General features: G+C 52.5%; 1 protein-coding gene across 2 annotated transcripts in view; it reads right to left on the bottom strand.

The window, feature by feature from the left end:
- The window catches only part of ACSF3 (acyl-CoA synthetase family member 3), a 75,215-nt gene extending 55,133 nt beyond the window's left edge, over positions 1 to 20,082 (bottom strand). The window contains exons 1-6 of one of the 2 annotated variants that reach the window (XM_075433952.1): positions 20,024 to 20,051; positions 19,353 to 19,415; positions 16,011 to 16,742; positions 14,375 to 14,530; positions 3,248 to 3,402; positions 2,613 to 2,758 (exon numbers count right to left, since the gene is read on the bottom strand). In XM_075433952.1, coding sequence (XP_075290067.1) covers positions 2,613 to 2,758; positions 3,248 to 3,402; positions 14,375 to 14,530; positions 16,011 to 16,712 — 1,159 coding nt within the window. In that variant the 5' untranslated portion in view covers positions 16,713 to 16,742; positions 19,353 to 19,415; positions 20,024 to 20,051. Of the gene's footprint in view, positions 1 to 2,612; positions 2,759 to 3,247; positions 3,403 to 14,374; positions 14,531 to 16,010; positions 16,743 to 19,352; positions 19,416 to 20,023 lie in introns of both variants that reach the window. The other variant, XM_075433951.1, reaches the window with a different exon arrangement.

Raw genomic sequence — 20,082 nt, 5'->3', positions numbered from 1 at the left:
TGTCAAGATACACACCGTGCCGACTCCAACAGGTCAGCAGAAGGTTGAGCCCGTTCCCAAAGGAACAGCTCGGGAGGTCCTGGCTGCACCAAGACCTCAATCAGGGGTGATCAGAAGGGGGTCGACATTGAGCACTGGGTTTCTTTTGTCCCCAGCCATAATTCCGAGGGGAAACTGGGGAGAAATCCCTGCTCCTTCCCCTCTCGCTCCCTCCCAGCTCTCTCCAATTTGCAGACTCCTGAATGTTAAGAAATGCTGGCAACATGCCCACGGTGTCAGCTCAGCCGGCCCCAGCCGGGCTGCAGTCAGGAAGGAGTGACACTATTATTCTTTCACCGGTTCTCCTCTCTGTTTAAAAAAGTTGTCAGCTCTTCCCAGATAAATTTAATTGGCCCTGCGGTCTGTGTCCTTCGGTATCTGGGGACCTCGATGCTGTTATGTGCGGTGGTGTCCTGGGAGAATTGAAACAGGCCAACGATAAGGCACTCAACGATCTCACTGTCAACAATACACGGAGTCCCCGCTGTAGGAGCTATTAGCCGCCTCTGATCTAAACCTCCAATTAAAGTGGTGATTAGGCCCAGTGAGGCATTCTCCATCCATGAATTATTCATCTCCCTTCACAGTAACAGCACCAGGGGGATTAGAATGAGAGCTGGTGAAAACAGAGGCATTTTAAGCAGGGTTTTAACCATATACAAGCAAACATTTATCTTTCAAATCTTTCATCTTTTATTCTTCTGGAAATTAAAGGCCCCCTCCCCCCCACCCCTTCAGACCTGTGCTGCGGGCAGAGCGCGGTGCCATACCACCAGAGACACTGGTAGTGACACGGGCAACATGGATTCCACCCTTCCCCAGCCACACCAAGCAGGTGAAAGTGGGTGAGGGAAGCCCCAGGACCTCTCCTCCGAGGCAGGAGCTCATGAAGCAGCAGAGAAGGCTGTGTGCTGCTCCTGCTCCAAGAGAAATCCTCTGGCAAGTGTGAGGATCAGGATCCCTGGATTTACCCAAGGGGTCAAGCGCCATGCTTGCGGTGCTCTGATCGCTTTGGCCAGCACATGGGCCTGTGGTCACCAGTGCCTAGCATCTGTCCCTGTAACTTCAGTGCCACCTGAGGTCTCTTCCGTGGAGACTTCACTCCTCCTCCTGGCCAGCCTCTGTTCCCAGCCCATCACTGCGTTTCTCAGCTGACTCCCTCACGCTGGGTGCTCTGTGGTACCTGGCGACCTTACATCCCAGCCTCTAATGGGGTACTATATCAAAAGCTTTTTCACAGCTCCAGTAAATTATGCCTTAGATTCACCCATCTGCTTCCCAATCGACACTTCCTGAAGTAAATTAATCAAGCCTATTCAATTATAGCCCTCTTTCTGTCAGGTCTCTTGCTGATTCACACCTCTGCGAGATGCTTCTCTCCCCTGTCGGGGTTGCAGCGAGCCCCTGGACGGCGGCTGGAGTGACGCCGTGGAATGATCTCTGCACCATCACCCTGCCCCATGGGGCTCCTGGAGAGCTAGAGCTCGTTCAGGTGGGAATCTCATTTCCCTGCCTGCAGCGATGGGGTGTCTGGGGGAAGGGAACACTGGCTGAGCTGGGGTGGGGGAACCACACTTACTCTGCAGAAGTAAACTAGAGGTTGTATTTCATGCTGCCCCTCAGCTGTTCTCAGGTTGAGGAGCCAGTGCTGGGGAGCTGTGGCTTCTTCACTCCCTATGCCATTCCTGCAGGGGCATGGCTGCTGCATCCCATGGGACCGGGGTGCTCTGGGAAGCCATGGACAGCCCCCTCCACGTAACATCAGTCCCCCAAGACACCGGAGACCAAGACGATGCATATGGTGCCATGCACGCGCAGACAGCATGCAGGGAGGAGAAGGTGGCGTAGTGGTGGGCTGGGTTGCTCGGCAGACAGATGGCCATGTTTTTAACCAAAGGAAGAGTGGGGGCATTTCATATTTTCAGTGTTTCAGATCAATTTATTTCTAGGTTACATAAACTACAGATATTGAGAGAAGTCACAAAGTGTAGCTAAGAGAAATGAAGGAAGACAAGGAGAGAACAGAACCAGCGTGTACAACGAGGTGTGACAATTTCTAGTTCCTAAAGCCAAGAAACCTGCACTAAGAGGGAGCAGACATCCTGTTTTAAATGTTCAGCACTGACTGGTTGGACATGAACTGCTGTGTGGGGAATCCTGTGTCAACACACGAATACAACTTCACCGAGCAGGAGCTGAAGATGCAGTCCCATCGCAGTGCTTGAACTAAGACTTTGGAGATAACAAAGCGTCGATACGGACTCTGCCTCCCGGACAGAGCCAGCCTGGCTGGTCAGCTCAGCCTGCACCACCGTGAGCTCTGCACACACAGCTTTGCCAGTCCACCATGGCCAGTGATCCTGGGGAAACCAACCAGCCCCTTCCCACACAGCCATGCCCCTTCCTGGCTTCCCAATGCCAATTCCCCTACCAGCATCATTGTTCCTACTGTAGCCTGCTCCTCCATCATGACAAATGGTGATTAGATATATATATTCTTTGTGATGAGAAAAACCAAGAACATTTCACAGTCAAACGCCTCCCAAGAGTGTGCACCCTCTGGAGACTCCTACCTGGGACACGGACTCCATGCAAAGGGTTAGAAAGCGCCATGCCAATCTCAGTCATCCCATACCTCTCCAGCAACGTGTGCCCAGTGATGCTCTTCCACTTCTCCAGGACAGGCACAGGCAGGGCTGCTGAGCCTGACACCATTAACCTGCACAAAGAAACTCCATATTAGAAAGCATCCAAGATCACCTTTGCTCCAGGGAATCTGCAGTCTAACACAGGGTCACATAAAGCCTGTTCCCACGTAAAACCTGAAGACAGGAGCCCCAAAAGCCTTCAAACTGCTACCAAGGATGTTCATTACATATGGAAGATTCCCTGTCTGATATGGGTTTCATGTTAAGATGGGGCAGCCTCCTAAAAGAGGTCCTGCAGTACAAACTTGGGTCACAGCACAGTGACACAGGACTAAGGTCTTGTGTTCTGCAGGGTGACACGTACAACAAACATGCAGACCCCTTCTGGCATTACCATGTAAGAGTGGCTCACAATTAAAAAATGTCACCCTGATTCTTGTCACAGAGACACTAAAACAGGACAACCAGCACTGCAGATATCGAGAAGAAAACCCAGCAGATCCAGCATGGAGACAGCCAGCCACCAGCAGCCCCTGCCCAGAGGGGCACTGCTCACCTACCTGATGTTCTCCTGGCAAAAGGCACGCACAAAATCCTGGACCTGCGGCTGAGAGAAATGCTCGTCATAATACTCGATCAGCTTGGCATAGATAGTGGGCACTGCCATAAAGACACTGATACGGGGAGCCTGGGAGCTTAGGAACTTCTTCCAAACCTAGAAAGGAAGGGAACATACACATATAAAAATACACCTCACCGTAAAGTCTAGAGGGAAGCGATCGTCAGCGCTGCCAATGCTGGCTCCGCAGCACCTGTGAAGAGGTTCGCAAGCGAGGGCTCTGCGAACGCTACACAGGGCAGTGAGCCCCGCCACTGCTCCTTCCTACGGTGCAAGGGGAAACCGAGGCACGGGAGCGCAACAGGGGTGTTCAAAACAAATCCACCTTGGGCTGGTCACAAACTGTCCAACCTCTGCTATCTAAGACTTCAGGAAAGTACAAACGACTGGAAGCCTGTTGTGTGCACCTCATCCACCTCCAGCACAAGAGCTCCCAACCTTCATCACACCTTTATTGCCCAAAGCACAATATTCAACTCTCTCGTCCCACCAGTGGATCACTCTCAATAAGCCCAAGATGATGGGAATGGCATTTTTTAATACCATTACGTTACGGCCAATGATTTGCTCACGAAGACAAAGCTTGTGGCAGAATCAGTTCATTCCCTTATCATGTACAGCTCTTCAGAGGCTACACAAAGCCACCAGATTTTCAAAGCATGGGAGCTCTTCTTTGGAAAGACACTAAGTCACATCCAAAGAACATGATACACAAATAGAAGCCCACAGACTCAAACCTTTGAGGGATAAAGGCTTTCAAGACAGATGGCAGGGCTGGCAAGAGAGATATCACGCACTGGAACTGGGAGTGAGACTCCACTGCAATGGAAATGGCCATCTTCTGGTAAGTGAGCTCAGATCAGCCATCAGAAACCGCAGGTCAATCAGCTACAGCCAGGAGACTGCAGCTAGCCCGGAGGGCAGCTTCACCCACCATGCTCTTCCCAAGAGGAACGGTCCCTGTGGGACAGATGTTCTTCAGCTGCAAAGCCTGCTAACCTGTGGGAACTACAAATGGGGGCAAATTCCAGGAGCTGGCAATGCCGGGGGGTGATGAAGACCAAGCGACCACTGGCTGCTGCCCTGGCTGAGCAGACCCACCTGGGAGCTGTTAGCAACGGGTAGGAGCCATAAATATTGCAACTGGGCCCATTCCTCCACACCTTGCCACTCTTCCCCCTAGGTAAGCTCTTCCTAAGAAAGGAACAATCCAAAGCCATCAATAAATAAAATGCTACGGTGACGGCCGCCTCTTCCTTTCGCTCCGGTCCCTGCCCCGTTGGTGACAAATGTATTTCCTAACAGCTCCTGACAACGCGTGCCGCCTCTCCCCTCCCTGCCCGCACACGCTCAGCTGCACACAGGCGCGTGCAATGGAGAGAAAGAGCAGGAATTGATTGAAGGTGAACAAGTGATTCTCCTTCATGCTGTCACTCTGCCCCCTTCCCCCCTGTCCTGTTCGCTTGGGCTCCATTTCATTACTTTCTACTTCGCTGCGCCGGCGCCGCCTCCCCCCCGGGTCTCTCACTCCACTGCTTCAGAACAATCAGCTCCTAAAAAACCCCACCACCACCACCATGTTGTTACTCTTAACAGAGCAGGACACATCCAACACAGGCACCGTCCCACCAAACATCAGGGAGTTCACTCTGCCTCCCAGCCCAGAGATGGTCCTTGGTGACGTGAGAGCAATGCACAAGGTGGAAAGTCCCCGGAGACACCTCAGGAGCTGGGACATGAGTGCTGCAAGACCCTCTTGGCACCAGGGAAAGCAGAGGAGGAACATGACTTGCCCACACCGACGGGAGATATGCCCAGAGAGGGAACTTAAGGGTGGGTGTCAGGAGGACGGGGCCAGACTCTTTCCAGTGGTGTCCAGTGACAGGACAAGGGGCAACGGGCACAAACTGAAGCAGAGGAAGCTACAGCTGAACAGAAGGAAGAACTTCTTCCCTCTGAGGGTGACGGAGCCCTGGCCCAGGCTGCCCAGGGAGGCTGTGGAGTCTCCTTCTCTGGAGATATTCAAGACCCGCCTGGACGCGGTGCTGTGCAGCCTGCTCTGGGTGACCCTGCTTGGGCAGGGGGTTGGGCTGGGTGACCCACAGAGGTCCCTTCCAACCCCTGCCATGCTGGGATTCTGTGAACATTGCATTCCCCTGCAGAAACCCCACCTACCAGCATGATCCCCTAAAACAAGCTGGAATAAGCAAAATTGCATTTAGAAGGATCTAACCCCTACCATACTTCTCCCAGGCTCTTTCCCCAAAGACCTTTTTCTCTTCAACCCCCCAATATCTTTCCCATTCCAGGCAGTAGGATGGAGAAGGATCTCTCCAAAGCCAAGGGCTGAACGCTCTTCAGCCTGGTCCTCCTGAGAGCCACTGCCCTGGGCAGCGAGACACGTGATGGCAGGCAGGGATCAGGACTGTGCCAAAAGAATTGAAATGAGACAGATGCTCAGGACTGCTGATCCTTGCTGTGTGTTGGGTTTTTTTGCCTTTGCAAGTCCAGAGCAGCTGTGGGGAGTGCAGGCAGACTTCCAGTCTGGCCACACAGTAGAGTTATTTTCACACAGATTTGGATTTAAGAAAGAAAAAAAAAATAATATCCATCACTCCAAAACACAGCAGATCTCTCTTGCACCTCAGAGTCCCCCGTCCTCGCACGCCTGCTCAACTCCTGCCCTAGACAAAATCCTCCCTACCACCACACCAGCCACGGGAGCAGCTTTGTCCATGTCAGTCCGACTCGCCCCAGCAACAGCCCCTTCCTGAAGATAAACAGCTGCCTTTGGATTTGTGCCACCAGCTGCCGGGGTGATCTGCTGACAGCCAAACATCTCCACCTGCTCTGCTCCTGCTCAGCCAAATCTGGATCCTACCCATGTGTTGCCACGGTACTAAGCACCGAGCCACGGTACAAAGCTGGCAGCCCCAAGCTCTCCACAGACCTCGAGCTCTCTGGGGGGCTTGTCGCTGCCCAGCCAGCTGTAACAGCTATTTCTGTTTTAGAACTATAACTTCACAGTTTGAGAGAAGGATCTGGGAAAGTCTCATTACCTGGGACTGATCAATCAATCCCGGGGCTCGGGCAGGCTCAGAGCAAGAGGCCAGCTTTGCCCTTCCAGCGCACGGCATCCTCCAACACCACCAGGCTTAGAGCAGCGCAATCAATCTCCCCGTCTCTGTTATCCCACGTGTCACCACCACCACCACAATTACCTGTCCACAGGGTACTGGCAGCCCATCATTTCATTTTATTTTGCTCACCTGATACGTCAGGACTCCAAGTGCTTTTAAAAAGCCATGGATCCTGAAGGCAAACATGGCACTGTGTGCCAGCACGGCCAGACTTTGCACCGAGCACTCATCGGACACAAGGGAAGCAGCACTCTCCCAACAGAAGACATTCAGGAGATGGACCGAGATTCTTTTCAAGATAAATAAGGGCAAAAAACAGAAAGTCTCTAACTGCAAGAAAGCAAGAGCGGGAACAGCTTCCTATCAGCAATAACAGCAGCAAAAGCCCAGGGCAGCCTTACAGGACAGGGCTGCTTGAGCCAGCAAAGAAGTGGGAGACCTTTCTGTTCCCAAAAGCCTTCCTGTCAGCCCGACATTCCTGATTTTCTTCCCTTCCCACGGCACAAAAGCATATCTGGGCAATTCCATGGGCTGGCCAGTGGGATCTTGCCATCAGTAAATGAGGGGGGGGGGGGGGGGAGGGGAAGGAGAAAATTACAGCAGTGGGTACAAAACAACCCCAGTGAGACACAGCTGTAAGATTTTTCCCATGTATTTCTTCCAGCGCACAGATGGCACGATGAACAAGGACGGAGGAACACGCAAGCTGCTCCAAGACACGGTCCTTCCACACAGCAACCTTCCCAGCCAGCCTCCAGATCTGCTCAGATCACCTGAAGCAAGAGATGCAAACACGGAGGAGAAAAGGCAGTGACTTTTTTTCCTTTACAGAGAGGCCTCACCTTCAGAGGGAGACACGCAACGCTGTAAACTAGACAGAAAACACCAAACCTACCAACATCTGGGCACCTTCTAACGCAAAAAAAGAAAAGAAGGTGGCAACAACCATTTGTATGCTAAATCTTGCAAGACTTTGCCTGATACGGGACTCCCAAAACCAGCCAGAAGAGATGCAGGCAAAAACGCCTAAAAGCTGAAAAGGAAGCGAGTATCAGCATGGATTTTCCCATCAAACTGCAAACAGATAATAGACAGCCCGTGCTGCTGCCTCTATTGACAGACACAACAGCTCCTCTCTCCTATAAAATTATTGTATCATTTTCAGTTGTTATTGAATTTTTTTTAAGCCTTTTCAAAAGTAACAATACCCCTAATGCAAGGTTAAATCATCCCTCTACTTCCCTTTTGATCGGGGAGATGGGTTTGTGTTTCGCATCGATCGCTGCCACGCGGGCAGCACCGCCGGCGAGCGAAAGGGCTGCCTGCAATTTTCAGAGCGTCTGCAGGAGCAACAGGCAGCAACGCGGCTGCAGCCGAACCGGCGCCTCGTTTGGCAAGACCCTGTGCCTAAAGCCGAGGACGGAAGGCTCCCGTAACCCTACGGAAGCACCAAAGGAACAGCAGGACCATGCACCCACGTCTGACGCTGGTTTACCCCAACAGACCGGCGCGGCACGAGATGGAGAGCAGCTCTGCGGAGAGGGACCTGGGAGTGCTGGGGGACGACAGGGTGACCATGAGCCAGCAGCGTGCCCTGGGTGCCAAGAAGGCCAATGGGATCCTGGGGTGCATCAAGAAGAGTGTGGCCAGCAGGGTGAGGGAGGTTCTCCTTCCCCTCTGCTCTGCCCTGGGGAGGCCTCATCTGGAGTCCTGTGTCCAGTGCTGGGCTCCCCAGTTCAAGAAAGATGAGGAGCTACTGGAGAGAGTCCAGCGCAGGGCTACGAGGATGAGGAGGGGACTGGAACATCTCCCCTACGAGGAGAGGTTGAGGGAGCTGGGCTTGTTCAGCCTGAAGAAGAGAAGGCTGAGAGGGGACCTTTGAAATGCTTACAAATATCTAAAGGCTGGGGGTCAGGAGGATGGGGCCAAGCTCTTTTCAGTGGTGCCCAGTGACAGGACAAGGGGCAATGGGCACAAACTGAGGCACAGGAAGTTCCAGCTGAACATGAGGAAGAACTTCTTCCCTCTGAGGGTGATGGAGCACTGGAACAGGCTGCCCAGGGAGGTTGTGGAGTCTCCTTCTCTGGAGATATTCAAGACCCGCCTGGACAAGCTCCTGTGCAGCCTGCTCTGGGTGACCCTGCTTGGGCAGGGGTTTGGGCTGGGTGACCCACAGAGGGCCCTTCCAACCCCTACTATTCTGTGATTCTGTGATTCTATGGGAGAGCATCGAGGGGAGCTCTGCTCTCTCCTAAGGACTGAGCCACGGATGCTTCATGAGCGATATGCAGAGAGAGAAACTCTTCTCTTCAAAGGGAAACTGGGCCCTTGGTGGCTTCGTCTCATGTTTGCTACACCCCCAAACTGTTTGCGCTCTGCGTGACTCTGGTTTTAATCATTTATTCATCAGTGCAGTTTGATGGCCCCTCTGCATTCCAGGCTGAAGCTTTTAAACCCTTCCTATGCTGTAGGCACACTGAAAGGAGCAAGTGCTTTCCCTGGGACCCAGTAATATAAGTAAATATGACAGGCTCTGGTTCCATTTTTTATATTTCCCCACACACATCAAAAGACATTACTCCGTAACAGATGCTGACGACAGACGGCAGATCTGGGGAGACGGGAAGAAAAACCCTAACTTTTTAAAGCCAGGTCTGCGAGAAGTGATCAAACATAATCCATTCACTAGTGACCTGCTCCTCCCTCCACTGACTCCTCTTTGAGCCTGAAATAAAATTACTCCTCTGAAGCCTCCCATTAACAGATGAAAAGACAATTGCCTTTCTCCAGCTGAAACCGAACGGGAGACACAATCCCCAGCGCGCTGCAAGCAGTGTCTTAGCTGCGCTTGGTTACTGGAGATCAGGCTCCTCTGCTTGGATTTGCTTTTCTTTTAAAAATAAACTAAAAGAGCTGCCCAGAGTGATGTTTGCAGAAGCGACAGATCCAGGAGAGCGGCTCGCTGGGGTGCACACTTCTCCTTCCTGGAGGCAACCGTGACTGCCAGCCACAGATCTCCCTGCACAGCCCAGCCAAGGTATAAAGCCTCAGTGCCCAGCCTGGTTCGCACAGATAACAGCAGCAGCAAGGCCAAACGGTTTGCTCGCAGATCAAACTGCTGGTCTTCGGGAGGAAGGCAGCATGAGCTCGATGCAGGGGGGTAACTGTACAGCACACCGGCAACCCCAGAGCAACAACTCACACACAGCCTCAACGACCATCAGGTCTGCAGCAGCCTCCCACCACGGGAAAAAGCTGCCACGGGTGACAACACACTCACAGCACGTCAGGGGAACTGGTCCCAAATCACACACTAGCTTTGGGCACTCACCTTTCCCATCAGGACAAACGCCTAGAAAGAAGGGGCCAAATAAAATGAACAACTGTGATGGCTTTGCGTGTGACATCGTAAAACCGGGTATGATTTTTAGCGGGCTTGATCCTTGGAGGCACCTTATTTCAGACATGCAGCAGCGCTGGCACCGCAACAACAGCTCCTTTTGGCACTTCAGGGCAATACATCAGCATTGGATGATCGTCGTGGAAGCGGCTGCAGGGCACAGACAGCGTTGTCATTCTGCAGGCAGCACGCCACAGCTCGAAACCCGCCCAGCAGAGCCAAGCGGGCAGCGCACGCCACAACTAGGTCACACCGAGTTGAGATTCTTATTTTCTCAGAGCAAGTTTTTTCCTTCATGTTTTTGAATACTTTTATCTCCCCCCCTGCACTTAAGACTGACAGACCTCCTGGGATCCGATCTCACATTTCTCAACGCAAGGAGCTGACAGGGAGCCTCTTGCTATTCAAACATCTTTCCCTCAAGGTAAGATCAGAGGTGGTCCAGAGCGAAGACAAGCCCTTCCCAGCCTTTCAACTCAGAGTGGATCCACGTCAGCCAAAAGCCTCGGCAGACAATCCTGCAAAGCAGACCCTGACCTCACGACTTGCTCTGAAAGGCTCTTGTCCGCAGGGTGCCCGGCGCAGCCGGGTCCTGGGCTGGAACAGGGCCGTCCGTGTGCGACTGCTGTGGCAAGAGCACCGGCACGGAGGACGCCTGGCTTCCCCTGGGTCTGTCTCTCCAGACTTGCTGACATTTCCATGGAATAGCAGTCACACCACGGGGTGTGCTCAGCCTTAGCAGCCGTCACTGAATCGATGCAGGGAAGGAAGATGGAGAGAGGGAGTCGCCGGGGAAGGGATGCTCTAGCGTCTGCTTGGTGCAAACCCCCACGCTCACAGAGGCCTTCAAAAAAGCACTTGCCCACGGGCGTTCTCTGATGCCCAGCAAGGAGAAGGCTCACCTTGCACTCCTTCCTCCTCTGGCCACCAATCTGCACAGAAGCTGTACAAATCCAGCATCTTTAAAATTTCTATTCTTGCCTAAGAAAATAAGGCAGGCATTTCAAACAGGTCCAGAAGCAGCTGAGAAATGTTGGCTGCCTGCAAACAGGGATAGCACAGCTGGAGAAGTTCAGCTTGGAAATAAGTTATGACAGGAGGATCATATAGGGATACTTAGGCTGCAGCTTGCTCTGGCTCCAAAGGAAGTTTCTGCCCTCCCAGTTCTCACCCTTGGGAAAAAAAAACAAACACAAAACCAAAACAACATCATCAGAGCCACCCTTGCCCCACCCAGCTGCTGGGAGGAACGCAGTTTCAGGCTCTCTGCTGTTCTCCTGCCTGCCCCAAGTTCCCATGCCCGCAGCAGCGCCGAGACATCTCCCCCCGCAGTCGGTGTTGCCAGTGCCCAGCACCAGCAGCGCCTGGCAGCACTGGGCTCCGCTCCCGTGGTCTCAGGCAGGAGCGCAGGCAGCGGCCCGAGAAGGGCTCCCCATGGAGACACGCCGCACCCCAAGGACTACACGCACCAGAGGGCTTAGCACATCACGCACAAGTGGCCTGTAATGCTGGAAATTAAGGGTCCATTTATAAACCCTTTATTAATAGATGATTAATAGATGCAGTCATATTTTTTAATAACTTACAATAAAAGGATGATATGAAAAGCTTAAGCAAGACAGTCTTAACAGATGGTGCTATAAAGTGAATTATAACATGTACAGAAGCTAGTGCAAAGTAATGGATGTCCTCATTTAATAAAAAGAATCTGATTTTATGCAGCAACTTTCACGCTTGAGGCATCTCAATACACTTTAATGAGCCCTCGTGGCCTCAGCCATAGCTTGCATGCAGCCACAGACATCAGATGCTGTTTTAGTAAGAGAGCGGATGTTGGTCAGGACACTAGGGTTACCCCACGGTCTTGATTTTTAACCTTTCCTTGGACAGCTACCAAAAGCAGATGGAAGGGTCCAAAAGACACAACCTCCTAACACTGCACTGCAGGAAACAACAAGCAAACCTTGGTCCAGGGCTTGAAACGTCTCCTAAGAAAAAAAGAGCATTATTACCACCACCAAAACCAGACTGGCATCTGTATCCGCGACTATAAGGCATGCCGCAAATTATGTAATTTAATAAACACTGTAATAATAAAGTATTTATTTTGTATAATGAAGTGTTAGTGATTAGAAACCAAACACACATTGGGCATGCTGCTGCGGTTTCTCTTGAACCCTTGCCAGTATCACTCAAGGCTAAATATGTCTGCAGCAGGTTGAGAGTAAGTTCCTAGCCTTGTTTTGATCAGCCTGTCAAGTGTTTTAGCTGCCATTCGAGTTTCTTTATATCACACTATAATTGGCTGCTTTCTCAAGGTGCAGCGAAGGAAAAAAAAAAAAGCACACAGCAAAACTCGGGCTCCTTTTGCAAAATCCTCCACTGAAACTCCGTTGCTTTTCTGAAAGCTGATTTCAGTAGCAAAGGGCATTTTGTAAACAGCTGGTGAAAATAGACTGGAACTGAAAGGTAGCTTGCATTAAACTCCACAAGAAAGCCTTATTTACCCTCATGTGCTTTCTTTGTAGTGTCGATCAAACCACTTTCAGCTCCCAGGGGAGGCTCTCGGAAAAATAAAGGGAATAAAAAAAATAGAAAAGCAAATGACGTTCTTCAGAGCCCGAATGCACCCGAGAGCCCTCGGAACGGCGCTCGCTGCGGCAGGCACGCTTGCCACACCGACCTCCCTGCCCAAGTTCAAGCTGCAGGGTCAAGCGGAGGCCCTCCAGCACTGTCCCCGCTTGCCCTTGGTTGTCAAGGCGGGGGAGAGCTTTGATTAGAGCAGGCAAGCGAGGCGTCCCGCTCCCCTGCTCCTGAACCCGTCCTTCAACATCACCTCATCGATTTGCAGATGTCGGGAGAGAGCCGAGAGGAACCACGAGGGTACGAGGGACCATCAATCACGGGTGGCACACGACGTGGAGAAACACGCCCTCCAGAGGGCTCGGCTCCGCTTCCCGGCCACCACCAGCACCCAGCTCGTCCCTGCTGCACCCCGAGCTTTTGGGGTGACCTAAACACAGGGGAAGACAATTTGGCAGTGAACACTGAGGAGGCAGCACTGCCAGCAGACCTTCCCTCCTTCTTCCACCACAGCATCCTACCTATTTAGCCCAGAAACGCAAATGCAGAGCTGCCCCTCTGGGATTCTGGGGCTGTTCTCCCCGAGAGGATCAGTGCTATGGCAGCAACTGGGCGTTCAGGTGTCAGAGCCATCTTGAAACAAGAAAGGAAGCGCGTATTTTCTGTGGTTGCTTCTCCAAGAAGCAGAAATAATCAACGAAGAATCACACAGCCCTGCAGTCGCTTGGATCAGAGCCCGGGCTCACCCTCACCTGACAGCAGCACAGTCAAAGGCTTCTGGGTGTATCCCACAGCTTTGCACTTTGTCCTTTCCGTGTGACGAGGCCACGCAGCTATGAATAAATACAAACACGTAAAGCAGCCTGTTTAGTTACAAAGCACAGGCTTGATGGGCTCTTTTCACTTTCCCGGGGAGCTCTGTACCGACAACGCACATTTCCTTTCTGCTACGAGGTGGCACCAGCACCTGCAAACCCAACTGCTCCCTTCACAGCAACACGGCAGACTCCAACGTCTCTCACACCACCCACGCCACTGGGAGACGTAGATGAGCGGTGCTGGATCCCAGGGGCCGGTAACTGTAGAAACCGTTCTACCTTACTGTTGGTGGCCCTCTTTCTAGTCCCTTTTCTTCCTCTCTTTAGGTCAGCTGCCTGCCACCGCAGCAAGGAACAAACGAGAAGCAGAGCACTGGGACTGGCGTTTCCTGTCTCAGCTACAAAACAACATTATAAGGACGTCTCCACTGCGTTCAAGTAAGGTTTCCCTCCTGCCACCTCTCCTGCAAGCAGCTCTTGATTTGCAAACTCCCGCTCATATCGCTGAGTCTAAACCGACAGATCTGGTGACACTTGTTTCTCAGCAGAGGAAGTGCCACGTTTCCATGCAAGTGACGAGTACCAGTGTTTCTCTGACCTGGGCTGCGAGAAACTCTAAAGCCTGGGTTCTGCCATGCAGCGCAATACAAAACACCGAGGACACAGGATTGGAAGGGAAAATGCAAGCCACTAAAAATGAAATATCCGATGGGCAGCATAACTTCAAGCAGCGCACTGCTAACACGCAAGAAAAAAATCCAATATTTCCACCTTTTTACGGCAGTAGAAAAATTAACAACCCTTAGTCTGGGTGCAGATGCTCTTCGTGGGTACTAGGAAGGGCCTGCCTCCAGCCAGAGACCCTCAACACCACGAGGAGGTGCAGTGCAGCGTTGTGATCACATGCGTCACGCTTAAACAAGTTGTAGCCTCCAGAAGAGCATCTTCACCCCAGACTGAGTGTCCAGCTGAAGGCGTTTCTGAACAGCCACTTTGCGAACCGCACGCAGCCAGTGGCTAAGGGGGCTGGAATTCTTTAAGAACTTATTTCCAGTGTTGCTCTAATTACAACACATGGGATCTTACTACTGAATTTCAAAGGCAACACGCAATCCCTCCAGGCTTACCATCTGTGCACTGAATTCGGGTAACATGATGCACGTCGCTCCCACCCAGAGAGGACAGAGGAGCTTATTGATCACCCCGTGGAGATGATGTAAAGGCAGCACGTGCAGAATAACATCCTCCTTCTTCCACTCCCATTTTTCAACCAGCCCCGTGGTCTGCAGAAGAAAACATACAACCCAGCGTCAGGGCAGGAGGGAAGAGTCTCACTGCCTGGAAAGCCCGAGGTACCCAGGCCCCAGGTCCCCTGGGCACAGCTGGCAGCAGAAATCCCAGACCTCCTGGAGCGATGCCTGGGCACAGAAACCGTGCCTTTAGGGTCAGCAGGAACAAAATTCCCATCACAACAGCAAAATACAAGAAGAACACCTTCTGCATCTTGTCAGTACACATATATATACCAGCAAAGTCCTTCCTCGTTACTAAGAAACAGTCAACAACGATTTTAAGTAGGACCTACAAAATTATTAGCCTGCGGCTGCACACACAGAATTGGCAGAACTAGTAAGCAAAAAAACTCATTTTTCTAGAACTCTGTTGACATAGTTTGGACACTGATGACATTGGGCTTTTAGCACCTGCAAGGTATAGTCAGTAGGAGCAGAAAATCACTGTCTTATAAACAGAAAACAAATTTCATGTTAGCAAAAAAAAAATATTAGTACATCAAGTTTCTAAAATACTCTGCTATGAAGGGATAATTATCTGAAGTGTTAGACCTCAGGCTACTGGGTGAACAACGTCCTTCAGAGCCCAGCGTTAGCAATTGGAAAGCTTATTTCCAGCCATCTAAAAATAAAAAAAAGCATTTGAACAGTGGAATTTAGTCCTGTCATTCACAACCCTCTTCCACGGGGCAGGGAGCTGGTTTTCGACTCCCTGCAAGACAGCACAAACGACGGCAACTGCTCAGGCCGCCTCCCAAATGATCAGCATATTTGTAAAGGAACAGATTCTTTGCCCAATATAGCCAAGCCCTGGCTCTACCCATCAAGGCTTTCACACCACTCCCGACACTGCAGTATCTGAGCACCCAGACCAACGCAAGCTCTCGAGGTGTCCGTAAGGCACGGTGTATTCCCTGCCCTTTTTCCCTAATGGCATGAGTCTGTCGGTTGCAGGCAGCGATAACCAACTGGTGAGGTAGTCAGCAGGCTCATTCGAACTTATAATTCCTTTTGGCTCAGAGAGCTAATGGATTTTTTGCCTTGGGGATATATAGCTGAATAATGCACAGACTTCACACAGTACTGTACTGGGCTGGGCTAAGTTATATTCCAATTACGGGCAAAGATTCTTTCCTAATCACAGTGAAGAAAAGCAAACTGCAAAGTGCTCTTTTTACAATAGGTCTCATCCCTTCTGCTTTCCAGGAAAGCAAGGAGAGGAGTCCATCTGCCCCTGGCTGCAGCTGCAGCACAGCAACACCAAAAGGCCAAGGTGTAGAGCTGCAAACACTCTTCTGTGTGTTCACCTTAAGAGCACTGAGGACTTTCGAGATGCAGCCGCACAGTGCTGTGCAGGAATTCGGTTGTGGTCAGGTTTGTTGTGCTTTGGGGTCTGCAACCCCAAATCACCTCCAAAGGCCAAGACCTCTGTAACTCGGCACACGCGCTGCAGAGGGAAAGCGGCACTCACCACGGCCTGCACGTTCTCGTGGGTGCTGAGGACTCCTTTCGGTCTTCCCGTCGTCCCACTCGTGTAGATTATCATGGCTCCTCTGTCCTTCCACGAGGAGCAGGTTGTCAAGGGACCCTCCTCCAGTGCTGCACGATTCGCAGATCCATCGCTATGAGACCTGAGAAGCGGCAGGACTGGGACCCCCAGCTTCTCGGCGCTAGGGGCTATTTTTGCCACGTACTCCTCCGCTGCGATGACCAGAGCGCTCTGCGAATCCTGAATCACGTACTCCAGCTCCTGCACGGGGTGTTTCTTGTAAAGGGGCACCGCTATGCCCCCGCTCATCCAGGAAGCCCACTGGGCCACCACATAGGAGGCATCATTGGGACACAGAAACGAGATCCTCTCTTCCTTCAAGTCCCTGCTGGAGCATTCCAGAGCTCTGCAAATCTCCTGGGACAAGCGTAGACTCTGGCTGAGCAGGTCCCTGTAAGTGTGCTCACCATTTTGGTCAATGATGGCAATTTTATCACCGAAAGCCAAAGCCCTAGTGAAGACAGGGGTAACGTCACTGCTGTAGGCTGCCCGTGCGGTTCGCAGACCCCTGTGGGGACAGCCAGCCCTCTTCTGCCCACACAGCCCCCATCTGCAACAGTGCAAGGCCTGGACGAGGCGTCGAAGGGGTCGGCTCGCTTGGGGGAAGAGCATGGAGACCAGCATCCTGCCAGCACCGCTTGCTTTGAAGTGATTCTGCAGAAAGCAATTATAGGAACAGATAAGTATGTGCAGCGATTACCCAGGGGTTTATTCCCACAAAGGAAAAGTGGCAGCCTTCATTTGAATAATACCCACTGTATTATTAATGTTTATGCTTCAGACTGCTGCATCCCCAGTGGGCTAGGCCCTGCCCAGATGGAACAGGAGACAAGACGACCCTTCCCTGTGCAGCCTCTGCATCCCTAAAAAACGGTCTAACTTTAATTATGAAATAGTTTTCATCGATCGGAAATATTAGGACATTAAGGAGTGGCTACTTGAGGTGTCCTTCTACCTCAGCAGGACCAGCACTTAAAGAAATTAAAGACAACAGTACCTAGCTCTCAATTTGCAGTTTCCACCACTTTGGTGAACCTCGACCTTGCTCTGTGCTTCGAGCTAGGCAGCACGGAGCTAGACACGAAATCCAAGCCTCCTAAGATTTCGCCCAGGGGAGGACTGCTTCTTGCACGAGCTTTCTTTTGAGCAACACCACATCTAAGCACAGGAAGGTGCTCCAACCCTCCCACCTGACGGGTCACCCATCACAAACACTGCTTCAGCTCAAAAGCTTTCTGCTGCGACAGACCAAGTGGTTAAGAGCTCCCGAACAGCCGCGGGCAGCAGGAGCCCTCCCCACGCTGAGCAGCTGATTTTCCCAGCCCCGCACACCTTGACCTGTGGGTTTGTTACTTCTGGAAGTACCAACCTGGCAGCACCCAGAGCCAGGCAGAGCATCAGGACAAGCTCAGCTGTGGCACCAGGCTCCACCTGGGCAGCCAGAGCTTGATCTGAGCCCAGCCTAACCATCACCCCAGCCCAGCAGCTCTGCTACAGCGATGACATGATGCACTGAGGCATTTCAACAGAGAAAATCTCCAAAAGGGAATGGGGAGGAGTACCGGTGCCATTAAAGGCTTTACAGGAAGATCACAGGCTGGCACAAATGTCGTGCATTCTGCCTTTGTGCTTAGACAGCACGATGACATCAACCTATCCACTCACGGGAGAAGTTAGCTAAAAAGCTCTGGTGCTAACTGGTAAGAAGTCCTTGAAGATTAGTCTTTACCCCTCTTCTCATCATCCCCTCCCTTTCAAAGAGAAAGATCTGTGTAACACTACTGGACACTGCCTGGATCATCTCACAGGAGCATCAGGGAAGAAGTTAACACACAGTGCAAAACCCATAAGAATATAATGGGGAGACTGGAGCCCCGGGGACTACGGGAACACTTTGCAGGGGAGACTGCTGGTATGCTAGAGACAAGAGGAGGAAGCAACAAATTGAGAGGGCTGCGGAGACGCCTCAGAAGAATCCTCACCCCTCCTCTGCACAGAGCCTGGAGCTCTCATTGGAAGCTCTGCGAGAACCAGCACCCTCTCCATACAGAGACCATCAGGAACAGGGGTGCAGAGAGGAAAGAACAGGGCTGTAGAGAGGAAAGAACAGGGCTGTGGCAGAAGAGAAAGGGGTTTACTGCACGGCCTGTCTAACAGCTGCTCTTAAAACACCACCACCGAGGCACCCCCAGAGAGATACCACGACAAGAGGAGATAGCCAAAGGATGACAACTTCTCACTCTGCAAGAGCATACGTGACACTTCCTCGACACTGCCAACGACGACTCGATTTTTTACAAGATTTTTTTATAAACGCCTATTAGTGGAGCGGTTCAACTCAAATCGCCTCTCAGCTCAGCTTCCCACCATGGGGAGGAGCTGAAACAAAAAGGATCTGGAGAACCGGCAGCTCCTCAGGGAAGAGCTGAGCACAGCTTAAGGCAGCTCGGGCTGCGCAGGCACGGCCACGGGCAGCACCCACTGACAGCAGCAAGGCTCGATTTTTGCATAGACGTAGCTGCGAGCCCCGCAGTCTTTCCCATCCACCTCCAGAGCATTTCTCCCGCCAGACATTGGCTTTGCACATATTTTCTTTTGCATATTGACCTCAATTTCTGCTTCTGCAAAAGAAACTTGTGATTTAGTGCGGAAACATCTGGGGGGGGGAGAGGCTTCAAACCCAGAGCGTGATAACCATGTGCACTCATGACATACACCATCGGGATGGAAAAAACCAAAACAGGTCATAACAAAGCGTGCGTGACATCTTTCCATTTCTCTGTAGAGACCAAAACGTGAAATAACGAGAGAGCACCATCCATAACCTAAACCAAATCACCTCCTCCTAACCTGCGCCCCAGGCCAGCTCGCTGGCGAGACGTTAACGCCCCAGACATTAATTGGGGCGTTAATTGGAAGCGACCCTTTGCCAGGCTCACGCCGTGCTCCGGGCCAGCGCAGGTAAGCGCACTGGGCGTACTCACTCGTACGACTGCGGAGCAGGTGTTAGCTGCTGCTTCGGAACAGCGCCTTCCAAAAATTACATTACCCCCTTTTCCCCACTGTGCCAGTCCAGATTTAACGGAACAATGAACAGCAGCACCTTTAGCCAGGTCTGGGCGTTTCTGGACTTCAGAGAACCAGCGCTGACCGCATGCAGACTTAGAGACACGCAGGACAGGGCAAAGTAACGCCAGGGGATGTTTTCTTTACCCCGCCCGTCGCCCAGGGATAACCGGTCACACAAACCCTGGCAGAGCGTACCTGAAGACGAAGTTTGTCGCTGGGCAGATGATCATGGCAGCGCAGCAGACGAGTGTTTGCTGCCTGGGAAGAGAAGATTCAACCCCTACGGCTAAAGGAAGGAACGGAAGCGGCCGGGGAGCTCACACCAGCTCCCAGCACGACCAAAGCTGGGCGGAGCTGGGCACGGCAAGGCCAAACTGCTGCAGGCCCCAAGGCCTCTATCGCTCCCGACGAGGCCAGACCCCATTCTCTTCTCGGGCCAGCCAGGACCCCCACCCTGCAGCTCTCTGCCCCTCACCCCACACCTCAGCGGAGCAGCAGACCCCGGCCCCGCCATTTCCAAGCCACAGAGGGCCGGGGCACCGAGCTGCCCCACACCGCAGCCACACCCGCGTCCCCGGAGTCCCCAAGCACCGCTCCTGCGCAGCCTGATGGGAAGGGGACGTTTATTACATTTTAATTAAAGCCATTGTTAATCGCGGCGACGCCTCCCCCCTCCTTCGCCCGGCGGCTGCGCGCTCCCTCCGCAAGGCCCCGCAGGCCAGCGGGTCCCGCAGGGAAGGGGAACCGGGCCCGAGGGCACCGGCCCACGGCTCGCCCCGGTTTACGGGACAGGCTGGGTTGGGCCCGGGGCCGGACCGGGCCCCCGCGCCCCGCTGCCGCCTCCCGCAGCCCCGGCGGGGCCTCACCTGGCGGCGGCACCGCGCACCGGGGGACCGGTCCGCCCGCGAACGGGCTCCGGCGGAAA

This window comes from Opisthocomus hoazin, chromosome 12 (assembly GCF_030867145.1).
Source record: "Opisthocomus hoazin isolate bOpiHoa1 chromosome 12, bOpiHoa1.hap1, whole genome shotgun sequence".
Classification (NCBI taxonomy): domain Eukaryota; kingdom Metazoa; phylum Chordata; class Aves; order Opisthocomiformes; family Opisthocomidae; genus Opisthocomus; species Opisthocomus hoazin.
This window is presented reverse-complemented; position numbering and strand designations above follow the sequence as displayed.